This window comes from Thamnophis elegans, chromosome 2 (genome assembly GCF_009769535.1).
Source record: "Thamnophis elegans isolate rThaEle1 chromosome 2, rThaEle1.pri, whole genome shotgun sequence".
NCBI classification, from domain to species: Eukaryota; Metazoa; Chordata; class Lepidosauria; order Squamata; family Colubridae; genus Thamnophis; species Thamnophis elegans.
Window position 1 is genome coordinate 160,601,232 of NC_045542.1, and position 22,190 is coordinate 160,623,421.

The following is a 22,190-nucleotide window of genomic DNA, read 5'->3' on the forward strand; positions in this document are numbered from 1 at the left end:
ATTCTCATAGCTGGACCTGGAGCCAACGATGGAATAGGGTACCCCCTGCAAGCCCCAAGAAGGACAATCATCTCCCCGAAGCTCTCCTCAAACGCGACAGGACACCATCTTGGGCATGCTCAGTAGAAGAAAATCTTTAGCTATCCAATGGGCATCCTTGGGATTTTTTGAGACTGAGGGCCACTGATAGGAATGGCCAGTGCCCATGTCATAAAAAGAAGGGTTTTCTGGAGGGAGATTCCTTTTGTGTGTGTGTGTAGCACCTGAGGGCAGGACAAGAAGCAATGGGTGGAAACTAATCAAGGAGAAGCAACCTAGAACTAAGGAGAAATTTCCTGAATGAAGAATTAATCAGTGGAACAACTTGCCTCCAGAAGTTGTGAATGCTCCAACACTGGGAGTCTTTAAGAAGATGTTAGATATCGATTTGTCTGAAGCGGTGTAGGATTTCCTGCCTGAGCAGGGGGTTGGACTAGAGGACCTTCAAGGTCCCTTCCAACTGTTTATTCCAGGGTTAGTCAACCTTTTTATACCTACTGCCCACTTTTGTATCTCTGTTAGTAGTAAAATTTTCTAACCGCCCACCGGTTCCACAGTAATGATGATATATAAAGTAGGGAAGTAACTTTACTTTATAAAATTTATAAAGCAGAGTTACAGCAAACCCCTACCGCCCACCATGAAAGCTGAAATGCCCACTAGTGGGTGGTAGGGACCAGGTTGACTACCACTGGTTTATTCTATTCTATACTATTCTATTCTCTATTCCAGTGGTTCCCAAACTTGGCAACTTTAAGACTTGTGAACTTCAACTCCCAGAATTCTGTGAGTTGAAGTCCACAAGTCTTAAAGTTGCCAAGTTTGGGAACCACTGCTCTATTCTATTCCCTATTCCCTATTGGTAGTCCTATTCTATTCTATTCTATTCTATTCTATTCTATTCTATTCTATTCTATTCTATTCTATTAACCTAACCTAAGCTGTGAAATGGCTTGCCTTCAGCAGTTGTGGGTGCTTCATCATTGGAGGCTTTTAAGAAAACACTGGACAGTCACTTGTCTGGAATGGTGCTATTCAACCATTCTATTCTACTCTTATCATTCCATTCCATTCTTCTAAACACACTAAGAAGTCAGTAAGGCTGAACTCTGCCCAGTGTTCCCCCGCTTTCAAGCCACAGGGCGGTACGAACGAGTTAAAACCACAGAGTTGGGTTCTTAGACCTGCCCGCAAAGCTCTTTCCGGCTCAACCTGATCTGGGAGGTAAAGCGGCTTTTTTCTCTTTTTTTTAGGTCTGTCGTCCTCGGCGGATTCCTGGGAGCAGGGGAGGGGGAGCGAGCGTCGCTCGAGAGCCAGAGGTTGGGGAATGACTGGGCGGCGTCCTGCAAAGAGCAAAGGCTGATCCCGCTATTGCTGAGTGTTTTTTTTTTTAGGGGTGTCTCCAAAGGGCAGGGGAGCTAGATCCCTGCCCTGGCCCCGCTGCGGGTCAGATAGACTTCTTCTACCCAAGGAGGCTCTTCATCATCATCAGATGGTGAAATAGGTATTAAAAGATTTTCACCCTCTGCGAAGCTGACGCGTATTTTGAAGGTAATCTAGGCTAATTGAATGAAGAGGGGTTACAGGATTTGGGTATGGCTAATCTAGAGAGGGAAGAAGGATTAGGGGGGGGGCATAATAGCAGTATTCCAATATTTGAGGGGCTCCCCTAAAGAGGAAGAAGTCAACTTATTTTCCAAAGCACCTGAAGGCAGGACAGGAAACAATGGGTGGATACAAAATCAAGGAGAGACGCAACTTGGAATTAAGGAGAAACTTCCTAACAGTGGAGACAATGAACCAGTGGGAACAGCTTGTTTCCAGAAGTTGTGGGTGGTCTATCACTGGAGGTTTTGAAGAAGAGACTGGACAGTCCCTTAGGATCTCCTGCTTGAGAATGGGGCTGGCGTAGAAGATCTCCAATGTCCCTTCTAGCTGTAATTAATTCTAATAATTCAGATTCTTAATTTTGCTGTGATCAACACACTTGATGCTGTTGCTGTTGATGCTTGCGCCTTTTGATAGCTGATTTATTTTTAATAATGCAATGGGCATTGATTGATTGATTTCAGCGTGCTCCGGCATTTATTTATTTGCTAGACAACCTGTGAATGAAGAATATATAGGGAAAGGAAGAATTGGGAAATATATATAGAATATTAACTGAATTAGAAGAGCAGGCAAAAGGTTTAAAATTAATTTGGGAATCAGATTTACGAGAAATAAATTATACTGTTTGGAAATTGAAATAGAAGAGTATATAAGAATATGTCAGTTACAGTTAAGGAAAATGGATATAAAGTGATATGGAGGTGGTATTTAACACCACGTAAATCAAATCAAATAGATGGTAAATATGCAAATGTTTGTTGGAGGTGCAAGAAAGAGGTTGGAACATACAAACATATGTGGTGGGATTGTGATAGTGCACAAAAAATATGGGATATGGTGTTTAGAGAAATTAGAGCACTCTTGAATGTAAATTTAGACATGTCACCGAGAATTGCATTACTGTTGCTGGTGCAAAAACGGGATGTAAATGAAACCAAAAAGGAAATGATTGTAAATTTGATAATAGCAGCTAGATTAGTGATGGATAAATATTGGGGACAAAATTGGGATATTCAAAGAAATGAGTGGTATAATGAAATTTGGAGTATGGCAACAAATGATAAATTAACAACGGAAGTTAAATTTTAAAAAGGGATGATAAAAGCAAACCATTATAATGAAATATGTTGGTGGAAGGCAAAGGGAATAAACCTACTCAAGAATATTTATTGTTTTGGAGGGAATAAAGGCACAATTGGAATTTAGTGTATGTTCTTTAGTTGTTATCGAAGAAGAAATATAAGGGGGGGAAACAGAGTGTTCAGGGGGTTTTCCTTTTTCTTTCTTTTTGTATTTAGATGCATATGACTATGTTTGTATTATTTGCAACACACACACACACACACACACACACACACACACACACACACACATTGTGACCATGATTGTTTCAGATATATTTCTTTGCCTTCAGTGATGAGAGAGCTTCTAATGTACTGCCTTCACTGGACAACCTCTTTAAAATTCAGCGAGAGATTCCGAGACGTATTTGCCTTGAAAATCGAAATGGTGTAGAAGTGAAGTCATAAAGTCTGTCGCAGTCACAGGATGGCTTGCTTAACAACTCCATTGCTTAGTGATGGAGTTGTCGGTCCCAATTATTGTTAAGTAAGAGCTACCTGTACCAGGAAAAAGGAGCATGGGATCCTCCCAAGTGTCGTAGAGTGACACTTCCCCCCCCGCCATTATCTTTCACCATTTATTTATAGTAGCAGGGGATAATGGGACCTGGAGTCCACCAAAGGAGATAGAAATAATCCTTCTCTTTTCTTTACAGGATACCTCCATGGCTAGATGTGAAATCTGTTGGGAGATTTTCGGAATATGCTGCAGTTTGTCCTATGAACCATCAGTGAAAGAGCAACTGCCTTCCTCAAATCAATCACTCCAGCTCAATTGGCAAACAAGGGACTCGCTCGCTGGGCTGCAGAACAGTCTGAGCCTAAAGCAAGGATTGATTTGATTGCTTATTATCACTAACTCTTGTTGTGACTCTTTTAATCTTTTTATGTTGGATTTTTGAAATCGTTTGCAAGCCGCCTAGAGTCACTGAAAGTGAGCAGGCGGCCATAGAAATTCTCTAAATAAATCAATCCTTGAAATAAAGAAAGATTTCCAGCAAGGAAGGGAAGTCACAGGAAAAAGGGAACCTGTGGGCTGGATGCAAAGATGAAACAATCAGACCCACTGATGGATCTGAATTTGGAGAAGAGCCCTGTTGAGGCTTTTGTTCCTGGAGAGTTTCCAGGCTTCCTAGCCTCGAAACAGATCAAACGAGATCCTGAAGGGGGACAAGACCAGGATTGGGATGGCCAGGGGCAGCAGGAATCCTTAAAGTCAAGGCGTCTCCCTCATTCAGTTGGGCGGCAGAGGAATTTTGACCCCTGGGACGATGCCAAGTCGTTTTTGATCTCCTTTGAGCAGGTGGCTGAAGCTTGCCAGTGGCCTAAAACTGAATGGGTGGCCCGGCTTCTACCGGCACTGACTGGACAAGCCAGAGAGGCCTTTAACAGCCTGGAAAACGGAGACCAAGAAGATTATGGGAAAGTCAAGGCTGCCATCATGCGAGCAGCAGCCTTCAAAATGGAGGCCCAGCGCCAGCACTTCCGACGGTTCCGTTACCATGAGGTTGAAGATCCGCAGAGAGTTTATAGACGTCTCCGGGAGCTTTGCCACCAGTGGCTGAAGCCGGAGAGACACACCAAGGAGCAGATCCTGGAGCTGCTGATCCTGGAGCAGTTCCTGGCCATCCTGCCCCCGGAGATCCAGAGCTGGGTCCGGGAATGTGACCCAGAGAATTGGATCCAGACTACTGAGCTGAGAGAGGATTTCCCGAGGAGCCAAAATGAGGCAGAGGCATGGAAACAACAGGTGAGGCTTGGAGGTATTGGAAATGGATGAGTTCATCAGCCCTTTATAAAACTCTTATAATACAGTGGGGCAAAAAAGTATTTAGTCAGCCACCAATTGTGCAAGTTCTCCCTCTTAAAAAGATGAGAGAGGCCTGTAATTGACATCATAGGCAGACCTCAACTATGAGAGACAAAATGAGAAAACAAATCCAGACAATCACATTGTCTGATTTGGAAAGAAATTTTTTGTAGTATGTGCCAACCTTGTGAAGACTTACAGAAAACATTTGATCTCTGTCATTGCCAACAAAGGATATATAACAAAGTATTGAGATGAACTTTTGATATTGACCAAATACTTATTTTCCACCATAATTTGCAAAAAAAAATTCTTTCCAAATCAGACAATGTGATTTCTCATTTTGTCTCTCATAGTTGAGATCTGCCTATGAAGTCAATTACAGGCCTCTCTCATCTTTTTAAGTGGGAGAACTTGCACAATTGGTGGCTGACTAAATACTTTTTTGCCCCACTGTAATAGCAATAGCCCTTAGACTTATATACCGCTTCAAGGTGTTTTACAGCCCTTTTTAAGCGGTTTACCGAGACAGCCTATTGCCCCCCAACCATCTGGGTCCTCATTTTACTGATCTCGGAAGGATGGAAGGCTCAGTCAGCCCTAAGCCCTGGTGTGATTTGAACTGCCAAATTGCAGTCAGCCGGCAGTTAGCAGAAGTAGCCTGCAGTACCGCACTCTAACCACTGCGCCACCACTGCTCTTAACTGCCTCTTTGCTCCTCAGCAAGCAGACTGGAAGGAGCGAGATGTAGCTGTAGGAATAGCGCTTAGATTTATATACCGCTTTACCGTCCTTTAGAGCCCTCCGTAAGCGGTTTACAGAGTTACCATCTTCCCTTCCAGCAATCTGGGTCCTCATTTTACCAACCTCAGAAGGATGGAAGGCTGAGTGAATGTTATATTTCTATTATGTTCCTCCTTTAAAGAGCTCTGGGAGAGATGACAGGGAGGCTGGGAAAATCATGGAAGGAATGTTACTAAGGAGTAGCTCCTTTGCAAATAAGCCCTCAACCATTTTTCAAGCTTATGGCCATTGTAGCATTCCCATGGCTACGTGATCAAAATGCAGAGGCATGGCAATAGCAATAGCAGTTAGACTTATATACCGCTTCATAGGGCTTTCAGCCCTCTCTAAGCGGTTTACAGAGTCAGCATATAGCCCCCAACAATCCGGGTCCTCATTTTACACACCTCAGAAGGATGGAAGACTGAGTCAACCTTGAGCCGGTGAGATTTGAACAGCCGAATTGCAGAACTGCAGTTAGCTGAAGTAGCCTGCAGTGCTATACTCTAACCACTGCGCCACCTCGGCTCTCCGGTATGGCAATTTGGCTCATATTAGGGACGGTTGCAGTGTCCCGGAGTCACGCAATCACTTTTCGCGACCTTCTGACAAACTCAATGGGGAAGCCAGATTTATTTAACAACCAGGTTACTAACTTGACAAGTGCAGTGATTCACTTAACTACCATGGCAACGAAGGTCATAAAATGGGGCAAAACTCGCTTAACAATGGTCTTGCTTGCCAACAGAAATTATTGGCTGAATTGGGGGTCATAAGTTGACCTGTATATTCCTGCCTATTCTTATTTATGTTAATTTTGGAGATCGCCCATCTCACAGAGCAACTCTGTGAAGAATTAAGAATGATAAGATCCGAGTTCAAATGCTCACTTGGGCATGAAACATACCTCAGTGAAACATACCTCGCAGGATTGTTGGGAGATTAAAAATGGTGATTAGAGCATTCTCTGTGAATTGCCTATTGTGAGATTTCCAAGGCAGCAAAAATAAAGCATTTTAAGCCAGTGCAGAATATGCAAAACCTGGGAGAAATTATAGTTTTTGTAAAACAGTTCTCAAAACACCTTGGGATTTTTCTTGTTTGTTTCAGGTGCCGGTATCTTCCAAAGACAGGATTGAAGATGCACGCAATCCTGTAAAGGAACTGCTGTTTGTGGAGAAGGAAGAACATATTCCTAGGATTCGGAGATCAACGCATCAAGGTTTGTGGATTTAGCACGGTTGACTCGATGTCTGATGCAAGGAAAACTTGTAGTGGTGCCAAATGCTACCCTTTGAAACTCTTGGGTATATTTAGTTCAGGGGTGTCCAAACTTGGGAACTTTAAGACTTGTGGACTTCAACTCCTAGAAGTCCCCAACCAGGCTGGTGCAGAGAGTTTGGGGGGTCTGCAGAGTGCAAAAACTTTTTTTAAAAAATCTGCCTCTTCAAAATCTTGATGCGTCTTATACTCCGAAAAGTACGGTAAGTCAGCGGGACGCGGTGGCTTAGTGCCTAAGACGCTGAGCTTGTCGATCAGAAAGTTCGGCAACAGCGGTTCCATGCGCCTTCGGTGTTTAGTCGTGCCGGCCACATGATCACAGAGACGTCTTCAGACAGCTCTGGCTCTTCGGTTTTAAAACGGAGATGAGTCGGGAACGACTAGCACATATGTGAGAGGGGAACCTTTACCTTTACCTTAAAAGATCAAAACCTGATTCATGGGGAGTCAATGGTTAAGAGGAAGAAAACACTTCAGCTTCACTTCGGTAGTTATAATTAGCATGCATTTATTTTTAATCCAGTGTTATAGTTTTTTTTACGTTTTCTTAGGTCATGTGAATGGTGCATCTTTTCTTGTATTTTATTGCAGTCACATTTCATGGAAAAGTTGAAGAAATTAATCTTGTCTTCTACAGATGATGAAAACAGCCCTTGTAGCCATCCAGTATCTTTTCCTCCACCTGAGGGTCGAGACTTCATTGAAACGGGACCAAATGAGGTTTGTAAACATCTAGCGGGGGGGGGGGGGGCTTGTGACCAGTTTTTGTAAGAGCAACCATCTTGGATAGGTGGTCCTCGATTTACAACGGTCATTGAACCCACCATTATGATTTTAAGTCATTATGATGGTCATTAAGCGGGTCATCTGCCCCTGATTTTATGACCTTTTTTGCAATGGTGGCTAAGCCAATGCAAATGTCAGAGTTTCAAGTAACACCCCCAATGAAAGAAGACTCCGAGCTTGAGTTTCCTCAAAGTTCCATTTTATTAGAGATGTCATATTGGCACATCTGGGAAAACCCGAATCTGAAAGTTTCCAGGTTTTCCCCACCCAAGTGAAAGTTCAAATCTCTGCCCAGCACCCACGTGTCCGTCACATGGTCCAATCAAGCACTGCCCAAAACTGGAGATGCCTCCCAGTCACATCATCGCAGCTGGATTAGATTGGATTGGATTTATTACATTTATATGCCGCCCTTTTCCCCGAAGGGGGCTCAGGGCGGCTCACAATTCAAGTCAGGGAAGGGGGTACAGACAGGGGATAAAAAAGACGAACATAACAATACACAATTTAAAAGCACACAACAACCATATCATTCGAGGAAGGGGGGAAAAGCTCTTTAGCCACAGGCCTGTCGGAACAGCCAGGTTTTAAGGGCTTTGCGGAAGGCCTGGAGGGTGGTGAGGGTTCGAATCTCCACGGGGAGCTCGTTCCAGAGGGTTGGAGCAGCCACAGAGAAGGCTCTCCTCCGGGTAGTCGCCAGTCGGCATTGGCCGGCGGATGGAATTCGGAGGAGGCCTAGTCTGTGGGATCTGATCGGTCTATTGGAGGTAATTGGCAGCAGGCGGTCTCTCAAGTACCCAGGTCCAATACCATGAAGGGCTTTATAAGTGACGACTAGCGCCTTGAAGCGTATCCGAAGACCAATAGGCAGCCAGTGCAGCTCGCGGAGGATAGGTGTTACGTGGGTGAACCGAGGTGCACCCACGATCGCTCGCGCGGCTGCATTCTGGACAAGCTGAAGTCTCCGAATGCTCTTCAAGGGCTGCCCCATGTAGAGCACGTTGCAAGGTGTCCTTGTCACTCTGAGAAAAGAATGTTATTTTGACTATATATCACCCATATTCCATATAATCCCCCCTCCCATTTTCCCACAGCAGAAAATGTGGCAGACCTGAAGGCAGCGGTCGTAGAGTGAACACCAGTCATTAAGTAAATGCCACAGTCATTAAGTGAACCCATTTAATCACGATGAGTGTCTTTTACCAGAAACTGGAAGTAAGTGCTGATTTCTAGCAAAAATGACAATATTTTTGCCAGAAATCAGCATTTACTTCCAGTTTCTGGCAAAAATGGGGTCAGATCTGGCAAACTGTGGTCAGATTGCAAACAGTTGTAAATGCGGGCTGATGTCCAAGTTCCCAAATTGCAATCAAGTGATGGGGGGGGGAGGGGAGCAGCCACCGTAACTTCAAATCCAGATCCTGTCTATTTTGTGGTGCGTCACAACTTTGAATGGTTGCTAAGCAACCGACTATGCTGAGGACTATTATAAAAATAGATTAACTGACATTGGCTCTCAGGTATTTTAATACTGAATAATCAGTAAAGGAGTAACAATGCTCATATTTACTAGGAGAGGGGACCAGAGCTGTCTGACAGTTATCAGCTGCCTTCAGAGTCAGACATCAGTGAGGCAGATGAACAGCTGGAGCCTGTTCCCAGTGTGTGCATGCACAGAGTTGCCAGACGAAGGGAACAGCTAAAGAACGGGTTGACTTGGGAGTAAGGCCCAGGTGGATGATGAATGGCCCCTCCCAGAGCTCCCAGAACAGGAGCAAAAGGGGAGGGGAGTTTGCAGGAGACAACTAGTTCGCTTAATTGGTTGTGACTCTCCGAGAGTCCTTGCCAAGTTTTGCAGATATCGGCCTGGCAGCTCTCCAAGCCAGATAAGGTCTGTGACTGTAAATCCTCCTTGAAAGACTTTTCCGGGTGTGAATGAGCAGAATTCACAGTAAATTAATACAAGGGGTTTTTGTCGGGACCAGGAGTTTGCTTCATGCTCTTGGGAAGCCTTGGTCAGAACAGCCCATGAGTTCAAGTCCTGCCTTTTAGCCACGAAAGCCAGCTGAGTGACCTTGGGCCAGTCACATTTTCTAAGCAAAAACCCACCTCCAAAGGTGATTGTGGGGAAAATAAGAGGAGAAAGGTGTGTTGGATATGCCTTAGGTTAGTTGTAAAAAATAGTACAGGGGGATGCAAATAAATAAATAAAATAGAAATCACAATTTCAGCTCCTTCTTGGTTCAGGGATCGGTGGACTTTGAACTGGCTGTGCATTTCACTGAGGGAGAATGCTCTTCACTGCACCCAGCCCAAAAAGCTTTTTACAGAGAGATCCTGCAAGACGGCAGCGAGCAGGGAACATCTTTGGGTAAGTCAAGAACCCCTTTTCCATTATTACCCCTGGAAGAAAAGAGCGGGGGAAAAAGGTTTGTTCCTCTGTTTAATTTTTTTAAAAACTTCATATTGCATCCTAGTGGAGTTGCAGGAAAATAATTTGCTTGGCAATATTTTATTTATTTATTTAATTTATTTAATTTATTTAATTTGTTTAATTTGTTTAATTTATTTAATTTATTTAATTTATTTAATTTATTTAATTTATTCATTCATTCATTCATTCATTCATTCATTCATTTATAGGCCGCCCAATTCCGAAGGACTCGGGGCGGCTTACAAAGCGAAAAGAAGAGAAATTAATAAAAAATGAAGGAAAACAATTTAAAAACATCACACATGCACCCAATCTGATTGGGGCTGGACCACAGCAATGAGGTCAACAGCCCCAGGCCTGCCAGAACAGCCAGGTTTTAACAGCTTTTCGGAAGGCCATGAGAGTGGGCAAGGTCCGGATCTCTGGGGGTAGCTCATTCCAAAGGGTTGGAGCAACCACAGAGAAGGCCCTCCTCCGGGGAGCTGCCAGCCGACATTGTATGGGAGGTATGTGGCAGTAGGCGGTCTCACAGGTATTTGAAGGTTCCCTGTTTCCCTAAAAATAAGCCCTCCCTGGATAATAAGCACAATTGAGCCTTTGAGCGCATGCTCTAAAATAACCCCCCCAAAAAATACCGGTAAGCCCTCCCCTAAAATATTTAAACAAGTTGCTGGATGGGTGTGTTCATGGTGGGTGTGGCCTACTTGGCCTCCTGCACCACGGTAGTGGGGGGCGTTTTTCCCCACCTCCATGCTCCGGATGGTTTCCTGGAGCCTCCAGGAGGGCGCAAATAGCCTTCCTCGGGCTCTAGAGGCCATCCGGAAGCCGGAAACGGGTGCGTTTTTCGCCCTCCCAGAGCCTCCGCACGGGCCCTGGGAGGTATTCTCCAACTCTTAAGCTGGCCTTTTCTAAGCATGTGAATCTCAGAGGCAGAAATCAGGAATTCCACAGAACATGTTGTGGCCGGCCAATGGAGCTGGCAGCAGATTTGGACAGTGAGGAGGTTGGGGAGGAAGATGGGCCAGTCTTCAGAGTCTGGGGAAGGCTCTAATGGGGGCTCTGTGTCGGAGGCAGAGACGGGGACAGAGCCATATGCCAGTTATCAGCCGTGACCCGACAAAAGCGCGAACGTCATAAGCGCGCCGACAAAACCGCGGCGCTAAAACCGCGATGTCAAAAGTGCGCCGACAACAGCGCGCCGACAGAAGCGCAATTTAACTTAAGCTAAGGGTTAGGGTTAGGTTTAGGGTTAGGTTTTGGGTTAGATTATAGCGCGCTTCTGTCGGCGCGCTGTTGTCGGCGCGCTTCAGGGCTCATTCGTCGCTCCTTCGTCGCACGGTTTTGTTGGCGCAGTTTTGTCACCACGGTTTAGTGAGGCGCGCTTTTGTCGTTCGCGCATTTGTGGTGGAACCGTTATCAGCTGCCTTCAGAGTCAGACATCAGTGAGGCAGACGAACAGCTGGAGCCTGTTCCCAGTGTGCGCATGCGCAGAGTTGCCAGACGAAGGGCACAGCTAAAGAACAGGGGTTGACTTGGGAGTAAGGCCACAGGTGGACGATAAATGCCCCCCCCCCCCCGAGGAAATAAAAGAGGAGCAAAAGGGGAGTGGAGTTTGTAGGAGACCATTAGTTCGCTTAATTGGTTCATGACTCTCCGAGACTCCTTGCCAGGTTTTGCAGATATCGTCCTGGCAGCTCTCCAAGCCAGATAAGGTCTGTGACTGTAAATCCTCCCTTGAAAGACTTTGCTGGATGTGAATGAGCAGAATCCACAGTCAATTAATGCAAGAGGTTTTTGTCGGGACCAGGAGTTTGCTTCATGATCTTGGGAAGCCTCGGTCAGAACAGAGAACCTCTCCAGTAACAAAGGGAAGATATTCAGGCACTCTTAAAAGACTGTACTGGTAGCCTTTGGCTCACCACGACAATTGAGCCCAAGATTTCTGTTGTTAAGTGAGGCGTTGGTTGAGTTTTGCATCTTTTTATGACTTTTCTTATCTCAGTGGCTAAGTGAATCACTGCAGTTGATAAGTTAGTAACCTGGTTATTAAGTGAATCTGACTTCCCCATTGACTCTGTCAGAAGGTCGCCGAAGGGCATCACCTGACCCTGAGACACTGCAACCGTCGTAAGTATGAACCAGTTGCCAAGCATCTGAATTTTGATCAAGGGACCCTGGGGATGCCACAAAGGCCGTAACTGTGGAAAACGGTCATAAGTCCTTTTTTTTCAGTGCCCTTGTAACTTTGGACGGTCACTAAGTGAACTGTTGTAAGTGGAGGACTACCTGGATGCAATCTGCAAATTGTTATCAGCCCCACCAAGTAGACCAGACTGAAAATCCAGCAAAGTCAATGGGGAAGCCAGATTCGCTTCACAACTGCGTGACTAACTTTTAACAATTGCAAGGATTCATTTAACAGTGGCAAGAAAAGTAGTAAAATGTCTCACTTAGCAACATTAATTTGGGGCTCCGTTGTGATCGCAAGTTGAGGACTGCGTGTATTGTTGCAGCATCCCCATGGTCACCTAATCAAAATTTAGGCCTTTGGCATCTGGCATGTACATTTACAATAGATGTGGGATAATATAATCGCCATTTGTGACCTTCCCAGCAGGTTCCTGACAAGGAAAATCAATGGAGGGGGAGCCAAAATCAGAATAACTGAGTTGGAAGGCACCTTGGAGGTCTTCTAGTCCAACCCCCTGCTCAGGCAGGAAACCCTACACCACTTCAGATAAAATGGTTGTCCAATATCTTCTTTTTTTTTTTTAAATATATTTTATTCATTTTCACATTCCGTTTTACAATCACTTATATACAGGGTATTTGCTATAAGAAAAAAAAAATAAAAAAAATAAAACAAAATAAAAAAGAAAACACAACTCATCATTCACAACCCCACCTGACACTTCCATCCTCCATACACCCCATCTACCCCCTCCAACTTTCCTTTCCTCCCTCTAACACTCCCCTCCTACTTCCCTTTCCCCTCAAACCTTCCTTCTCCCCTTACTCCCAACACGCCCTCCTTACATTCCCCTTACTCCTTCCTTACTCCTCCCTCTTCTTTCCCTCTACCTCCCTCCTTGGTGTATGCCTTTATTCAAGTGTTGTTTAATCTGATAAAAAGTAAAATAAACCAAGGAAAAAAAATATAAAGAAAGAAAAGAGAAAAAAAAAGGAAAAAAAACAACAACCGTATATAAGTGCATTCTTGTTCTTATTGAGACTATGTTAACACCCACCCACCCACCCCCCATAAATCCCCATCCCTAATCCTCCCGACTTCCCAGGGCCCACACCTGGCACTGCCTTCTATCTAAAGTATCTTGTGTTCGTATGGATTAAAAATAAAAGTAATATATTAAAGGAAAGAAAAACAAGAAAAAAGAAAGAAAAGAAAAAAGAAAAAAGAAAAAGGAAAAAAAAAAGAAAAAGAACTCTTTGTGTTAAGCTCAGCCCCCCATCTTTATCTATGCTTAAATAGTGTAAGTCATTCTATCTATATTTTATTCTCGTCTCTTACTTCTTTGTTATTTACCCCAACCTCCTGTAGACTCTCCCGTTCCTCTTCCTTAACCTTGTATTCAGATAAACATTTATACAAATTTGTATAGACATCAATATACAATCTAGCTCAAAAATAATCCCTTCTAGTAAAATTTAAGCAGCGTGGATCATTCCACATATTCAAATATTACTTTACAGAAGAATAATCAAACTTTCCCTTCTAATAGGATTTAAACAGCGTAAATAATCTTTCTTAACCTTATTTTCAAACAGTAATTCAAAATAATCTAACCAAACTTTCCCTTCTTAGTAAAATTTAAGCAGCGTGGATCAAGTATTACTTTACACAAAAATCAGTTTACATTCTATCTTAAGATGATCCCGACCGGCTTTCCCTTCTAATAGGATTTAAACAACGTAAATCATTCCGCATGCATTTTACCCTCATCCCTTGCTTGTCTGATATTTACCACTATCAAATTTATGCAGACATTAGTTTAAGATCTAGCTCAAAATAATTTCACCAAACTTTCCCTTCTAATAAGAATTAAATAGCATGGATCATTCCACATATTCAAATAATACTTTCAACAAGAATCAGTTAACCTTCTGTTTTAAAAAATAATCTCGTCCAGCTTTCCCTTCTAACAGAATTTAAACAACATAAATCATTTTGCATCCTTTTACATATATACATTCAATATCACCCCACCAATATACGTAAATCATTCCGCATGCATTTTACCCTCATCCCTTGCTTCTCTGATATTTACCACTATCAAATTTATGCAGACATTAATTTAAAATCTAACTCAAAATAATTTCACCAAGCTTTCCCTTCTAATAAAAATTAAATAGCATGGATCATTCCACATATTCAAATAATACTTTCAACAAGAATCAGTTTACCTTCTGTTTTAAAGTAATCCCTTCTAACAGAATTTAAACAACATAAATCATTCCGCATTCATTTTACATATATACAATCAGTATCACCCCACCAATAAGTTCCGCTTTTTCTACCGGAGAGAGGTCGCAAACCCCCATTCAGTCCACAACTTTGGCAAATATTTTAAAATGTCTAAATCCTCGATCTCCGCTTTTCTGCTTCTCCGAGGGAGGAAAGGCTACCCCCTCCATCTTGCAGCCATGTGGTCTGTTGCTTGCCTTCTCCTTCAGCTTGTCTCTCCTCTTTTCCAAGTGAATCAGGAAGTTCCGCCTTCAAAGTCTTGTAATAGAAATCTCGAGCCTCCGAAACAGAGTTAAGACGAAGTCTTTGATTCTCAAATGTGACCGTAATGCCGGCTGGGGCCTCCCATCTATATTGAATCTGTTGATTTCTAAGCTCTTTAGTTAAAAAAGCATAGTCTCTTCTTGCTCTCAACATCTGGAAAGGTATTTCTTTGAAGACAATCAAGTCCTGGTCATCAACTCGCAGACTATTATTATGAAACTTTTGCATGATCGCGTTTCTGGATTCTTTTGTGGAAAAATATATAATTATGTCCCTCGGGAGCTGTCGCTGTTCCGCTACCAACGAGTTCTGGCGATAGATTTTCCGAATCTGCCAATCAAAGTTAAGTCCCGGGCTTCCCACCGCATGGCTGAAGGCTTCAACAAAGGTCTGTTTCAGATTCTCTCGCTCCTTTTCGCGGAATCCTCTGACTCTTATTGCGAATGCCTTCTTATTAAAGTTTATCATCACGAGCTGTTCTTGAGTGTCTCTAATTTTTTGTTGTAATATTTGAATATTAGTAGTCAAATTAAAATTAGCCTCCTCCAAGCTTTCCAATTTATTCTCTATTTCAGCAGAATAATCTGACAGGGCAGACACGGCTGCAAACGTATTCGCCTTCATTTGGTCAATTTTAGACTTTAAATCATCATATAGCTCCAAGACAAATTCCTTAATTTCTTGTTTAAAATCATTAAGCATTTGAAAGAAAAATTCCTGTGTTAAAAATTCTCCAGTAGAGGGCATAGGAGACAAGGGCTGCGATTCCAGTATAGATTCTTTAGATTCTTTAGGCACATTTGTAGAGAGACGCTTCGATTTTGACCTGGGTGCCATTATAAATAAACAAATAAACAGCGCTTTCGCTCCCCTCTGTTTCCAAAAAAAAAAAAAATTATTTTGTTAAGGAGCGGTCTGCAGGAAGGTAAAACCGGCTGAGTACATCCCCTATCAGTCACCAACGGGGAGAAATCGCCATTTTGAAGTCCGTTTAAACAAAGAAGCCTCTAAGACAAATGGTGCTGGTGTTTAAGATAGTAATAAAAGCATAAATCTCACAGGGGTGGGACCCGCCCGTATTAATCCTAGCTTCAAACAACTTTGCTTTGTCCTGGGGGGGGGCTCGCCTGTCTGGGGCTGCAAAAAAGGCAGCTGAGAAGAACTGGCTGGAGATAAAAGCTCCGCTCACGCTGGATCTAATCTCTGTCCACAGCCAAAAAAAAAGAGAAAGGCTGTGAATTACGAATAGACCCTAGCACACAGAGCTACTCCCTGCCCCTTTCTTAGCCAAAAAGGGGTGATATCTATGATCTTATTTAGATATACAGACCAGATCTCTGAGAGGAGCTCGGTTGAGCCCTCCTCGGCAACAGGCTCCGCCCCCCCAGATCCTCGTCCAATATCTTCTTAAAGGCTTCCAGTGTTGGGGCATTCACAACTTCTGGAGGCAAGTTGTTCCACTGATTAATTGTTCTAACTGTCAGGAAATTTCTCCTCAGTTCTAAGTTGCTTCTCTCCTTGATTAGTTTCCACCCATTGCTTCTTGTTCTACCCTCAGGTGCCTTGGAGAATAGCTTGACTCCCTCTTCTTTGTGGCAGCCCCTGAGATATTGGAAGACTGTTATCATGTCTCCCCTAGTCCTTCTTTCTCTTAAACTAGACATACCCAGTTCCTGCAACTGTTCTTCATACGTTTTAGCCTCCAGTCCCATAATCATCTTTGTTGCTCTTCTCTGCACTCTGTAGTAAAAAAGGGTTATACTAGCTACCTTGTTTAGAGTTCAGCTTTGGTTGTAATCTTTTAAGTCTAATGGTGCAGTATTCCTCCTCCTTCTTATACTCATATGTATTAGGGACGCGTCGTATCTGAAATTTTTGTGCATATTTTCTGGTTGTTTTGGACTTAAGGTATGTTTTCCCCTCATTGCCTATCTCTGTCAAGATCATCTTCTTTACAGTTTCTCTATTTTCATATACGGGTAATCCTCAATTTATGACCATTTGTCCCAAAGGTTCTTTTTCCAAGAGCTTTTTTGTTTCCTTTGAAGATGTTTCGCTTCTCATCCAAGAAGCTTCTTCAGCTCTGAGTGGATGGCAAGGAAGGGAAGGATTGATACTCCTTGCAGACAGCTGGTCATTTGCATTCTCTTTGGAGAGCCATTGAGGCCACTTGGAGGTTTTTTTTTAAAACTATATTTTTATTCTTTTTAAACAAAGCAACACATACAAAACAAAGCAAGAGAAGAAAAAAGAACAACTTTCCTCCATTTCATCAAGGATGTCGTTTGGTTACAAGCTTTTGTGCATCAATTCTTAAGCGTAGGATTAACATCACTGGTTTACATTAAACATAACTGAATGTTTCGCTGTCATTGAGCATGATGTGTTCAAATTACCATTAATATTCTTTCATTTGTAACAATCCTTATTTCCTTAAATTCATAATTAACAAATAACAATGAGTCTTTAAAGTATTATAGTATCACCTATCTCTAAGGAGAAAAAGCGAAAATTGGAACAAAGAATTCCCATTAATTTATAATATACATTCATATTTTCATAGATTTTTTTTATTTTCCATTTTCATAGCATATAATCACATGTATACTATTACATAGTCAATATCATGTTGTATTATTAAGTAATTACATCAATTCATCTTACCATCAACTACTAAAGGGGTGGGTGGGAAAACCAGTTATTGGCTCTTCTACTCTCCATACACCATATTTATACCTTATCCGACACTTTCTTCCCCCTCTCTCCTCCCCCTTTCTACATCCACCCTTCCCTCCATCATTTTCTACTCTACTTCCCCTTCCTTTCTCCTTCTCCTCTCTCCCCTTACCACTCCTCCTTATACACCTCATCTTCCCCCCTCGCCCTCTCTCCTGTCCCTCTCTTCCTATCTTTCTTCTCTCCTCTGCTTTCCACTCTTCCTCTAATTCACTTGGTGTATTTCAGCTTCTGAGCAAACTCCCTTTTGTGTTGATGATATTTATAATTCCATTTCAATATACATATATACACATTCATATTTTCAATTGACCATAATGTCACCAATCATCCAGAATTCCAAGAATAGTTTCCTATTATTAATTATTAATCCATATATTGGTTAAGTATTTCAATTCATGTATATATCAATTGTTCCTTACATCATCATTGATCCGTTTAATATACAAAGATCTTTCTAATACAGTGTTTCTCAACCTTGGCAACTTGAAGATGTCCGGACTTCAACTCCCAGAATTCCCCAGCCAGTGAATGCTGGCTGGGGAATTCTGGGAGTTGAAGTCCGGACATCTTCAAGTTGCCAAGGTTGAGAAACACCTTTCTAATATAAAATGGTCACTACATACAATTATACCAATTGGTGGTGGGAGGCCACTTGGAGGTTTATCTGTGCCCTCAGGGACACAGAGCGGGTGGGAGACGACATCATCGATCTCCAGTCTACAACTCAGTCCTTCCAGAAGTTCCAAGGCTCCACCCCCATTTGCACCACTCAGGTGATGCAAATGGGGAAGCCGGATTCATTTAACAACTGTGGCAAGAAAGGTCGTAAACGGGGCAGGATTCACATAACCGTTCTCACTGAGAGGCAGGAATTTGGGCCCCGAATGTGATTGTAAGTCGAGGATTGCCTGTCTTAATTCAGCTGAGGGCTAGCTGTACTTTCTCTCCTTTCCTTCTCTGTTTGTTTTCAATTTCTTCCCTGTTCTCTCAGATCACCTCACGGAAACCGAGATCAAGGAAGAAACGCTCCAGCCTCCGGGCAGCCCTGAAGTGGAGGGAGACCACCAAACAGAAAGCTCATGTGAGGAAGGATTCGTGAAGCGCCTTCTCCAGAAAGGAAACACTGATTTAGAAAACACAGAGGGGGCAACATTGCCAAGGAGGTCGCTTTGGGAAGAGGGCCAGGCCCTTAACCAGCATCTAACCCACATAAGTAAGCAATGTCCCGACTGCGGAGAACAATTCTACCCTCAGCTGCCAATGGCAATGCATCAGTTGACCCACGCTGACGTCAGATTGATGGAGCACCAGAACGTCCATGCACAGGAGGAGACATTTTTCCGCTGTCCCAGCTGCGAAAAAAGCTCCTTGGCGCACCGACCGATCGACACAGGGGAGGGGCCAGGCCCACCCGTCGGGTTCGGGAGACGCTCCCGCCAGCGGATTCAGCCAAGCCAGCATCGCCCGAGGCAAGACGGCGGAGACAAAGCTTACGAATGTCCTTTATGCCGGAAGGAATTCCAGAGAAAACGCAACCTCACGGCGCACCTGAAGACCCACACGGGGGAGAGGCCGTACGGGTGTTTGCAGTGTGGGAAACGCTTCAGCGAGAAAGCCAAGCTGACCCGACACCAAAGGGTCCACACCGGGGAGAAACCCTACACCTGTCCCACTTGCCTGAAAAGTTTCAGCCAAAGAGAGACGTTGCTGAAGCACCAAAGAATCCACATGGGAGAGAAACCTTATCGGTGGGGAAGATTTTGGACCGAGAGAGATGCTGTGGTAGCATCACTGAATTCACCCAGGAGGAAACTTCAGTAGTGTTTTGTGAAGCTTGGAAGCGAATACGGGTGTTCCTCAGCTTACGACGGCAATCGAGCCCTCAAATCTCCATTGCTGAGCAAGTAAGAAAAGGTATGCAGAACAACAGAGTTCGAAGGGTCCGTGGAGGTCTTCTAGTCCAGCCCCCTGCTCAAGCAGGAAATCCTATACCATCCATTCCAGTGGTGGTCCAATCTCTTCTTCAAACCTCCAGTGTTGGGGATCCCACAACTTCTGAAGGCAAGTTCCTCCATGCCATGAAATGCCTTACAGGAATAATAAGATTTATCCAAACATTTAAAAATGAATAAATAAAGGACAAATGAAATTAAATGGGACACAGAGACTTTACTTGGGGATCTATTTTGCCCTTAAATATAATTAACTAGCTGATAACTCGGCATTGCCCAGGTATTTATTTATAGGGGGGAAATGTCCGGACCAAACGTAATTTCTAATGTTGGATTTCTCCCCTTACCAGCTCTCTTGTGGAGTACTGTGAAGCCGTTACCATGGCAACTCCACTGCGCTGTACAGTAGAAGCCATTTTAAGGCACAACGGGCTTAACAGAACACACCCACAAGGTTAGGGGTTACTTTTTTCCAGACAGTAAGTCATTTGTGTACCAAGTTTGGTTGAAATTGCTGGAGGCATTCCAGAATTACGCTGGAACACACAAACACACACACACACACACACACGGAGCCATTTCTATATACACTATATTGCCAAAAGTATTCGCTCACCCATCCACATAATCAGAATCAGTTGTGAGCGAATACTTTTGGTAATATACTGTATATCAAATAGAGAACACAAGGGACGTTGTGGGAGAATAATTAAGTTGAAATGAAATATTAGACGTATATAATTTATTTATTTATTGGTGAAGGGTTAAGCCGCCCAATTGTTTCGTTACAAGCTGGATGTGCCAATAAATGTAATCAATCAATAAATAACAACTGACGTGATTGGCTTATTTATTTTTAACTTAGTTAACAGTGAAGTTAGCTGACTGAATTCGGCTTCCCCCGAGGAATTTGCTTGTCAGAAGGTCGCAGAAGGGGACCATGTGACCCCAGGACATGGCGACCGTCATAAATATGGGTCACTTGCCAAGCGTTTGAATTTGGATCACGTGACCATGGGGATGCTGCGACGGTCGTGTGAAAACGGGCATGTCCCCTTTTTCCAGTGTCGTCATAACTCTGAACAGTCACTAAATCAGTGTTTCTCAACCTTGGCAACTTTTAAGTCCTGTGGACTTCAACTCCTGGCTAGGGAATTCTGGGAGCTGAAGTCCACAGGACTTAAAAAGTCGCCAAGGTTGAGAAACACTGCACTAAATGAAGGGGTGTTAAGTTGAAGATTATCTGTAGTTTCCATATTCTCCCCTCCCCTGGAAAAAAAAATCCTTCCCCTTGGGGTGCGGAAAAGATTTCCATAATGAATAGCCATTCTCTAAACTCCAGTAGAGGAAGTCCTTGAATTACAGCCATTTGTTTAGCAATCATTCAAAGTTACGACGGCACTGAACAAAGTGACGTGTGACTGGCTGGTGTGAAATAGTATAGGGTCTCCTGCTTGAACAGCGGGCTGGACTAGAAGACCTCCAAGGTCCCTTCCAGCTCTATTCTGATTCAGACTAGGTGGGAATAAGCAAAGAAAAATATAAGGCAAGAGGAGAAGGAGGAGATATAGCCGACGCCAGCACCCTTCACTCGCTTTCCCCTCTTCCTGTCTTGTCAGTCCTTCCAAATGTGTCTTGTTCTCAGCACATCCGCGTTGCCTTTCGTGCTTTAAACATCTCTGCTTGTTTTCGAGATCTCATCCTCCACATCCAACCCTGAATTTCTTTGCAGTCCCACTTACTACCATGGATGTTATCGTATTTTTCGTAGTATAAGACGCTCCAAAGTATAAGATGCACCTAGCTTTTGCGGAGGAAAACAAGGGAAAAATATTTGCCTCCCAGCAATTTGCCTCCTTGCGACAAACAGCAAAAAGTACAGACGATACACGCCGTGTGGTTACATTTCAGATTATACTTGTAAAGATGCTGTTAAAATTGGTACGGCTTTTTGGAAATATTCTCTGCTATTTAAAAGAAGATACAAATAGCACTGGGCCTCTCTAGATCAAGCACATTTTTAAAAGCTTCTTCATTTTATTAAGCTGTCTAGAACAATGATAAAGCAGTCCTTAAAAAAATAAGTCCAATAATTTGAACATTCTATAGGCATTTTTTTTTTTTTGAGTATTTATTAATACTTATAGGCCGCCCTTTTCCCTGAGGGGACTCAGGGCGGCTTACATAAAATGAGGGGGGGGGGTATACAGACAATAGACACAAACAATACATAGAAGTAAAATAGTAAGCAACATTCATTCATCATTCGGGTGGGGACAAATTATCTTTATCCCCAGGCCTGACGGGCTTTATATGGTTAATGACTTACCTCCTTGCAGCAAACAGCCTGATTAGCACAAGAAAAAAAAATCTGCCTCTCCCTCCAGGCAATTTGCCTCCTGCAGCAAACAGCAAGTTTCACTTTCAGTTTCAGCAAGGGCTTCCTGATCATCAGCTATTTCAGGCTGCAGAGCCTATTGCAGCCTCAGCAAGCCCCATTTTCCCATTTGCTGCAAGGAGGTAAATTGCTGGAAGGCAGAGGCAAAGGGTGGGGGCCGGTGGGTGGATGGGACTACATTTGGTATATAAAACGCACCCAAATTTTCACCCTCTTTTAGGAGAGAAAAAAGTGTGTCTTATACTCTGAAAAGTACGGTATTTTTGCTTTCCTTTCCCACTGTCGTTCCACCTCTATTTGCAGGTCTTTCTATTTTGCGATTCCCCCCTACCTCTCCCAAGTTCTTTCCCTTCTATTCTGCTGTCTCCAGAAATACTACTGATGAAAATGTCCTTCTGGGTTCAGCTCCAAGTGGGGAAAAAGACACTGGAGACATGGAGGCTGCTTGGAAAGATGGTTTATTGTTGGACAGGACCACATGGCTTGAGC

General features: G+C 43.3%; 1 protein-coding gene across 2 annotated transcripts; it reads left to right on the forward strand.

Annotated features, from left to right (window-relative positions):
• The first annotated feature begins 1,268 nt into the window (after nucleotides 1–1,268).
• LOC116504540 (zinc finger protein 213-like) lies at nucleotides 1,269–19,629 on the forward strand. 2 transcript variants are annotated; one of them, XM_032211607.1, is made up of 6 exons: nucleotides 1,269–1,590; nucleotides 3,428–4,521; nucleotides 6,475–6,586; nucleotides 7,283–7,365; nucleotides 9,679–9,802; nucleotides 18,343–19,629. In XM_032211607.1, exons 2-6 carry the CDS (start codon nucleotides 3,820–3,822, stop codon nucleotides 19,170–19,172), a joined length of 1,851 nt encoding a protein of 616 aa, XP_032067498.1. In that variant the 5' UTR covers nucleotides 1,269–1,590; nucleotides 3,428–3,819; the 3' UTR covers nucleotides 19,173–19,629. The 2 variants fall into 2 exon arrangements, with proteins under 2 accessions (XP_032067498.1, XP_032067499.1); XM_032211608.1 differs by having other exon boundaries at nucleotides 1,269–1,543.
• Nucleotides 19,630–22,190: the final 2,561 nt, after the last annotated feature.